Here is an 8,744-nt window from a genome sequence, read left to right as displayed (position 1 = left end):
TAATTATTATTGTAATTAAAGGAATTGTTGAATAAAACATTGTTGATTTCCGTGCAATCGAAAGAAACAAGGATGTTAATTGTTTAGGGTGGAAAAATGCCATTAGGACACTGAATTTATTGGATTCCTCTCAAAACACTCGAACATTGTAGATTTTCGAAAGTTCCAAAATTGCAAAAAACGTATGTAATTGTTAAGAAATGTTTCATCTTCTTTTGTTAGAAATTTATTAATGTTTCCAGGCACGTTTCGTAGCGGAAACTATAAGTTGGAAGTTTTGAAAATCGATTGAATATAAAATTAGAAATAAGGAATCCAAGTTTTCCAGGTAATCGGAGAATTTTTGTCACTGTTTCGAACAAAATCTCTCCTGTAACCTGACTTAGGGTCGAAATAGTATCATTAATTGCATCGCGACGAGGCATTAACGATACTGACAAAAGAATACATTTATAATTATACAATGTAGAATGTATTTCGATAGTGGTATAGTAGAGCCGATTCATGCTCGAATTGTTCAGAAAACCTCTTGAAATATCGTTCAAATTTTTCAAGAATATCCCTTCGAAAAGGGAGGAAATGAAATAATTTCAATTCTTCTAGTCTGTTTTCAAGGGTAATTTACGGATAATTCGAGCAAAGAAGGATGTGTTCTTCCCCATGGCAAATTAGTCGATCATTGTACCTACTTGTTTACCGGTTATTATACATATATACTTACTGAGGCGAACTGGCTGTGATTATGTTAGTCGACACGATTGATAGTAACGATAATACGATATATCTGTAAATATAACTATTGGGATATAAATGCGATTATATACGCTGTGATTCGGTCACGGGCATATTTAACGGGGGGTTAAAATCACCCCTTTCCCCATTGTGTATCGAAACAATCGATTGCCTGCAATAAAGTCGATATCGTACCGCGGTTCCCGTAATCCTCTTAATCGTGTCTTTTACCTGACAATCATTGTTTTATTTCAATGTTTCACTTCGTATGATGTTTTATAAACAATTGCTCTGGTTCTTTTATAGATTGACACGTTAATCCTCTGCTTTAATTTCAAAGTATTTTGTGGAAGCAATTTTCTTTTAGAATTCTCTTATCAAACGATGGTGAGTTCGCTTTAATTTTTACAATTACAATTGGAAATCTTTATGTTTAAATTTTTCATTTGATTTCTCCGTTGTAGCCATTTCTAGAAGAATAAGAGAAAGATTGCTATCCTTAGCGCGAGAATTCACTTCGTTACACACTCGAAGAACTCTACGGAAGGAATTCATTTTATTCTCCACAGTTCGATTCAGGTAATTCAGAAACAGGAGACAAGGTAAGAATATATTCTTTATCTTGATTCCTGTATTGATTGCGGTATCCAATGGTAGGAACCACGGTAAAACAATGTTCAGGAATTTTGTTCAGGGAAGAATCAGTGCGACAATTTGTTTCTGTAAATTTCTTTTATTACGACAAATATATAATAAAATATATATAGTACAAGCCTCTGTGCGGCATTTTTACGGTTTCGATACATACAGAAACGAATACGTTTCTTCGTGATCATTATCATCAAACATCTATCCTATTATTCTCAATTCTTAAACGAAAAGAAAGAATTGCGGTGAAACGAGATAAGATGAAACGATGGGCGGGCGCGAAGGATCGTTCTAGCTCGATTATAGTCTTCATTGATTACATTACATTAATTACTAGCTACACTTGTTGATGATATCATACAATAGACTATTAATTACATACGTGATATACTACGCAGTACACAGTATCTATAGAAAATAAAGAAACGTACAAGATTAAATATACCTACGTCGATTCTGCCATTAATTAAAGTGCCACGATTATTTTAAATAACGAACCTTATTAATTATTCGAATCTTCGTTCCGGGATCATTTCTAATCAATGAAACTGAAAAAAAAAATCGATGATAAGATAGTAATTGTCTTGTATTTTATACGAAATGGTTAATTTGTAAAGCCTTAGAGAAAATCGAGGTTGACTTAACAAGATAATTCGGTGTTCGTGATACTACGTCCCAAGGCTCGTATCTTTTGCATTTAATCGGCTCAGATAAATTGCAGGGATAAATCAAAACGGGACACCGACCGCCATCCCGGGATAATTCCCGTTAAAGCGGAAGGACCCGGCCAGCCTGCTAACTTCCGTCTTTATCCACTTATCCTTGCCGAGCACGGAACGGCTATTCCTCACAATTACATCCTGATCGATCTTCCAACGGTTCTAGATCCTTTCCAAGGAGCGTTTATGAGCTGGTCAACGACACTGTTAAAATAAAAAGAAATGCCATCTCTTTTTTTCTATGGCAGTACCTTAGCCAGAAGTAATTGAATTTTTCGAGAATTTCATGTATTTGAAGTATCATATATCCTGAACGCAGCATGATTTATTAATGAACAACCCGGCAACATTGATTTTCCAAAAGAGATAATGAGGCTGAACGTCGTCCGAATGATCGATGGTTAAAGTTGAAGAGTTAATTAACCCTCCATTGATCTTGAAAGATCGTGCCTTTAGAAAGTGTCTAACAGCAGATATTTAACAGTTTTGCAGGAATAGACGATGGCCCGTGATAAATTTAAACACACGGGTCTTCGGGTAATTGAAACGGAATCACGAAGAGTTGCAATTTGCTGGAATGATAAGAGGATGAAATGCTAGATTCTTTGCTCCGTCTTCGCGTATATAACTGGGCGAGTCGGAAGTTCCGTAAGTGAGATCGCAGGATTTCATCGCAGATTACCCGAGAACGTAATAATTGAAATTCTAGATTTCTTGGCTCGAGATTATAGCAACATATCATCGTGAAATAACCATCTAATCTCGGAACGTGTTCGAAATTATACACTATTTTCATCGTGGCACCGAAGTAGATCTACTTGTAAAACGAAACAGAGAAGAAAAATTAACCCATTCACTGCTTATTGAGAAGTAAAATTCACCGATTATCTTCGTCGAGATCTTTGCAATGAATCTGTTAATTCGAACGAAGCGAATCGCAAGGGAAACAGCCTTTCAAAAACCTAACATCCATCAACATTGCAATTGCTTGCATTGAACACCGATTTCCGTGCACCTGCACTCTAGACAGGGTCCAGACAGCTCGGTGATGATCCTCCCAACGCGATACATCCTACCGTAAATGTTGCATCCTGCCAGTTTCAATAAACTAGCCACTGGAACGGGGATCTCGTTCTCCAGGACCTTCGAGACGGTCGCAGCTTCCGTCACAGGCTGTTCTGTACTCTTCGCAGACTCAGTAGAGCTCTTCAGCTTCGTGGTTGACCTGCTGGTTGTGGTAGATTCTGGGGTTCTAGTACTTTCGCTAACAGGGCTGTTATTCGCTGTGTCTGAAGGGAACAGTAGATCCAGGACAGTATCGAGGGAGAATATAGGTTCTTCCAGGTCTTCTGGAGTTTTCAACGTGGTGGATCGAACATTGGTCTCGTTGATCATCGATGAATGGTCTTTGAAATCAGGTCTACTAGACGTAACGCTGTCGTTTCTTTTCGAGTCGTTTAATTTAGAGAAAGTAGACTCCGTGATGTTGTTAGAAGAAATATGATGATCTTCGTATCTCTTCGTCGCGATGGTACGGTCCGTCAACGGTGAGCTTATCTTTTCGTAATCGAAACCTGGGACCTGGTGAACAGATTCTGAAACGTGTTCGAGAATCTGATCTTCCTTTGAGTTGTAACTAGATAGAACTCCCTCTTTAAGTTGGCCCTCCTGATTGACGGTGAACTTGTTCTTGGTCACTAGACTGTCGACACCCTCTTCGGGTCTGTAGGGTGGACGTATCAGGGTTAACTTGTCCATGTAATCGAAATTCGTCGGGTGTTGTTGGTGATTGGCTGGCTGGCTCTGTAAAGGCTTCAAGGTGGTCGTGACGGGGGTGGTAATCCCGTGCTCCACCAGGTAGGGGATCATGTCCTCGATCAGGGATGGTAAATCCGGGGCTGGCTCCGTCTTGATCACGTCACGGAACGGATCTGGCGACACTATGGGCTGATGGAGCGACGGAGCGGTCGCGTCCGCGCGATCTAACACTACCGTTGGAGATTCTTCGGTTTCCACTGGAAAAATTCGGAAGAGTAACATCTTTCGAGCAAATTTTCTTTTCTCAATTAATGGAAAGAGTTCGATGAATAATTAGATGATTTTCTTAATACCGCAAACTATTTTCCCGCAACAAGTGTCTTCGGTGTTGATTCTTCTGCAACCTATCTTCAGAAGTGGACACTTTTCTGTGGAACACACCACTTCGCCATAGTAACACATGCAAATCACGCAGATGTTACTGCTTGGTAAAATTTCCCCGTGGCGATGCTCCATGTTTTCGAACAAACAATGGCTGGCTGAACGGTATGCAAAAGAGAAACAAATGAATTTTCTCAAAGTTTTTCTGATACGGAAAATAAGAAGATACATTACCGTCAATTTTGCGATGAGGGTTAGTGATCGGTGCAGGGACAACGGTGACCCCGGTGCCGATTTCCAGATTCAAATCGGTCGAGTGATAAGGAGGGTCGAAATAGAGTGGCTCCCTCGGTACGAATCCACCTTATGGAAAGGTGAGTGAAATTTTAGAAAAGAAAAGAAAATTTATCCGAATGGTTCGTGGAAAAATATGACCCACCTTCGGTCTCTACAGGCGGGCTAAACCTGTTTTCTTGAGTGGCGATGTCGTAAAATCCTGATGTGTCGGTCGGTCGCAGTTCCGGCGGCACCACCACCGATCCGGCCGGATATCCGGTGACAGGCGACGGAACCGCCTTGTCTTTCACCAAAGCGTCCGCTGCGACGAACGGAATGATCCTAGGGAAAACCGTAGAAATCCAGCGTCTTAATTTTCCGCGAGGAAATTCTCGGGACAAAAGGAGAACTCTCGAGACTTATTCGCCTCTTTCGCGGCAAGTGACGGCAAATTACAGCACTCGTTCTTCAGCGAAGAAGGAGGAAAATTTGCCACTAAACACGCGGTAAAGTGTTCTTTTCAAACGATTCCGTGTCAAGTGAACCATTAGTGAACCGGGATGGTAATTAGTACGACTTTTTAAATAGAGAAAAGAGACGGATATTCATAAAGATCGTTAATTTTCTGCAATTTTCTTAACGCGCCGGAAGAAGGGAAGCAGTTTCTCTATTTTCTACGCCCACCTGGTTTGTAGGGTCGCTATTTACCTTACCTGACATTCGGTAAGGAGGGCGGTAGCGTTGGCTCGCTGTAATCGTAATCGTAGTCCTCGCCCTTCTGTCTATGAGTGATGTTCAGTATGGCCTCGACGTCCGGCGGAATTGACCTAACAGGGTTTATCGTGACACCCTGAATGTGACCCACCGAGACGTTCGTTTTCACAGTCACGTTCATCACCAGAATGTCGTCCGGCATTAGCACGCTGGATGACGTTTTGCTGACGGATCCTCCTTTGACCATGGACTCTGTACTAGCTACCGGATCCACCTGATCGCAACAGGTTACGTGCTTTCGTTTCAATGAAGATTGATAGCAATAGTTCCGACCGAATTGGACGTTAATCGATCGATTGACGTGACAGCAAAGGGAACACAAATTGATATCTTTATCTGGGTACTAGGAGAGCAAATAGCTCTTGAATCTCTGTTTTAAACGTCCCGAACGCGTTTATATGAAAATTTACCATAGGATCTTCTATTTATTTGCACACTAACCGTGGAATTGACGAGCTCGAGATTCTGTTCGAGTTGAGCATTCGTCGAGCTCGAGGAGCTGATGTTCTCCTTCCTTACGGTTACGTCGATTTTCTTCTCTCCATCCGGCACCGTGTCGTTTCCGCTCGCTTCCGATAACAGGATCCTCGATTCCGTCGTCGCGTCATCCATGGACGACAGATCCTCGACGGTTGTGATCGTTGACTCGTCGACGATGCTCGTCGGGAAAGTCGTCGACGAGTCGTTCGCGGAATCATCCTCTTTGCTGGCTAAAGTCGCCTCCAGCGTTGTCGATTCCACGCTCGTCGTCCACTGAAATGCGAGGCAAATTTCAATTTTCTATATACCACAGTTAGATATTTCACGTAGTCTGCAAGAATTACCTCCTCGGAGGAAGTCTGAGTGGTAGTGACGATTTCCGGGCTAGATTTGACGTAGTCGACCGTCTCCAGGATCTCGTTGTCCATCATGTCTGTTTCAAATGTGGAAGGCAATGAGGACGTTGAATCGGTCGCGATCGAAGATTCCTCGTCGAGTTGTTTGGTGCTGGAATCAATTCGTTCCTCGACCACTCGATGACCTCGTCCTTCCACCGGAGGATTTGTTATTTGATCGATGGACGACTGTGAAGAATTATTCGAGAGTGCTAATTAAGCTGAACGTAATCTGTTGAATTACTTTTCTATTTTATAACAATGATTGTAATGATGATTCAACCGGTTAGTATATAATTAATCCGATGTTTTAACGACACGAACAATGTACGCGATTGAAATTAATAATCGGTTTAAATTAATTAGCTCGGTACTGAAACATGTACTATGTTGTAATAATCCTATCGGTAACAATAGGCGGTACTGGTACTATTCAGTTTCGAGCAGTGAATTATCTGTCAATGATTCGTAGTTGCGAAAATGTATAATTGATAGGTCGAAAGACAGTAATCTGGAATATTTCATTAAAGGATCAGATCAATGTGCTCGCTATGTTCCGGATTCTCTGGAAAGATTCCCTCTGTCATCGATCGTCATAAAAGACAGCTACGGGTACGTTCACGACCCCGCTACGTGATTTACAACTGGTACGGAATTTAATTAATGCAATCCTGGCGAAATGAACGCCGGTTAGACATTTAACTTAGTTAGTCGAGGAACGCAACGGGATGCATTCCTAGTCAGAGATCTGAGCTACCCAGAATTGGACAGTCATGTTTGTTACGACGCTGTCAGCGTTCTGTTGCACCGAAACAATTATACGATCATTTGTTCAACCGCTTTCGACTTAGTTAGTACAATTTTGCTATTGCGTTTTGGAAAAGGAACGACGAGGAGGAGTTAAAGGATTCATGCAATACCGTACCACCAGTTCGAAATGAATCGATCAAAACTAATATCATTGATTGGAAAGCAAATGAAGCGATAGAAATAGAATGATCCATCAAGGTGGCAAGCAGGAAGTAAAAGAATCGGATGAAAAACGCTGAAAACGTACGAAGAAATTGGTCTCCTTGCGAAACTTGGCGTAGTCCTTGCTGATGAACGCGTACGAAGCGTAGTTCTGGGTGGCCTTAACCTCGATGCTACCGCCTTGAACGTTTAATCTGTCAGTTTCTTATGGCATTCGGGCTAGAACACCTAGGTGGTAATCAGGGTTGTGAAAGAGCACAGGGTTTTTGCGGGTCGCCCCACCCGGCTTGTGTTTCCCTCTCTCTCTCTTTTTTCCCCCTTTCCGTCGGAAAACTCGGTGAAAATTGGAACGAGCTTTGGTATCGATGAAATTTTTATAAATAACACACATTAAATGTTTTTCTTTCGAGCGAAATTGTCGAATAAGACAGTTAATATCGCGAACTGTGAATTGACACGGGTTTGGAGAAGAATTTCAATCAAAACGTTCGCGAGCTTCGAAATCGCGGAGAATATTATCCTTTTCACGGGATCCAGACACTCGACGAAGCATTCAGATTTAATGATCCTCCCCGCGAGTCCCCTTTTCCCACACGATTTCCTAATTCAATCTAACTTACCCTGTTCCTTGGGATTTCTCTGCTCGTAAGATTGAAACGGCAGTTTCGTGGCAGACATTAATATTCGCGCAAAAATAACTCTCCTTCGAGCAAGACGAATAGTTAATGTCGTAGTGAAATGATAATTATGGACTTTCATACGCGACGTTATAAATTAAAAATTCTAATCTCGTGTTTTTTCACGCTCGTCGCATCTACAGTCGCATATTCGAAATTTTTGTTTCTAAAAATTATCATTTTCAATCTTCAACTTCGCCCCTTCACACCGTTTCTCCCTTGCCGGTTTCAATAACGATTCCACAAAACGAGGAACCGCGAACAGCGAAATTACGATCATCCAACGAAATTGTTCTTCGCTATACTGCCGATAATATTCCGGAAACAGGAAGGACAAGGAGCTCGATTTACGAGGGAACACGTTCCCGGCGAGGTTGATGATGGTGCAGGACTCGGCCGGAAAACACAAATCGGGTGGGCCAGTCGGTGGCGGGCGGGGCGAAATCGCGGCAACCCTGATGCGAATTGTGTCGCGACTCACTGCAGTTGTAGGTGGACGGACAACAGTGTCCTTCGCGTACGATCGGGCTGCAACCTTGAAGAGGAGGCGCGCAGGCGAGCGGAACGCATCGTACTGCACCCATAGCGCAGAAACAATTATCGCAGGCGGCCTTCCACTCGATGTCCCTCACCATTTCCCCCTCCTCGTACATTTTCAAACCTATACGACATCCTGCGAACAGAAATTTCATTAAATAGCAAGGCGACGCGTTGAAAATTTTACGGAACCTCTGAGATTTCCATGAAGACTCTCTCAATAATTTTACACGAAACTTGCGAAAGATACGGCTATCGAAAGAACAAAGTTGTTCAACTGCATCGCAGTAATTCGAAGCGAAATCCGTTGAAAAAGCAGAGGAGGGAAGGGTTGAAGCGAACGCGTGGCAATATCGTGTTTCGCGATAACCCTCGATCTCTCGTTCGACGCTATT

At 42.2% G+C, this 8,744-nt stretch overlaps 1 protein-coding gene across 1 annotated transcript in view; it reads right to left on the bottom strand.

Annotated features, from left to right (window-relative positions):
• Positions 1-1,509: 1,509 nt before the first annotated feature.
• Positions 1,510-8,744, bottom strand: part of LOC117605124 (uncharacterized) — a 28,391-nt gene continuing 21,156 nt past the window's right edge. Inside the window, exons 6-14 of the mRNA XM_034326069.2 lie at positions 8,294-8,485; positions 7,221-7,315; positions 6,113-6,352; positions 5,730-6,041; positions 5,228-5,502; positions 4,678-4,856; positions 4,473-4,601; positions 4,211-4,396; positions 1,510-4,114 (exon numbers count right to left, since the gene is read on the bottom strand). Coding sequence (XP_034181960.2) covers positions 3,072-4,114; positions 4,211-4,396; positions 4,473-4,601; positions 4,678-4,856; positions 5,228-5,502; positions 5,730-6,041; positions 6,113-6,352; positions 7,221-7,315; positions 8,294-8,485 — 2,651 coding nt within the window. The 3' untranslated portion in view covers positions 1,510-3,071. The remainder of the gene's footprint in view (positions 4,115-4,210; positions 4,397-4,472; positions 4,602-4,677; positions 4,857-5,227; positions 5,503-5,729; positions 6,042-6,112; positions 6,353-7,220; positions 7,316-8,293; positions 8,486-8,744) is intronic.

This window comes from Osmia lignaria, chromosome 3 (assembly GCF_051020975.1).
Source record: "Osmia lignaria lignaria isolate PbOS001 chromosome 3, iyOsmLign1, whole genome shotgun sequence".
NCBI lineage: Eukaryota > Metazoa > Arthropoda > Insecta > Hymenoptera > Megachilidae > Osmia > Osmia lignaria.
The sequence above is the reverse complement of the archived record's forward strand: the minus strand, read 5'-3'. Positions and strand labels throughout refer to the sequence as shown.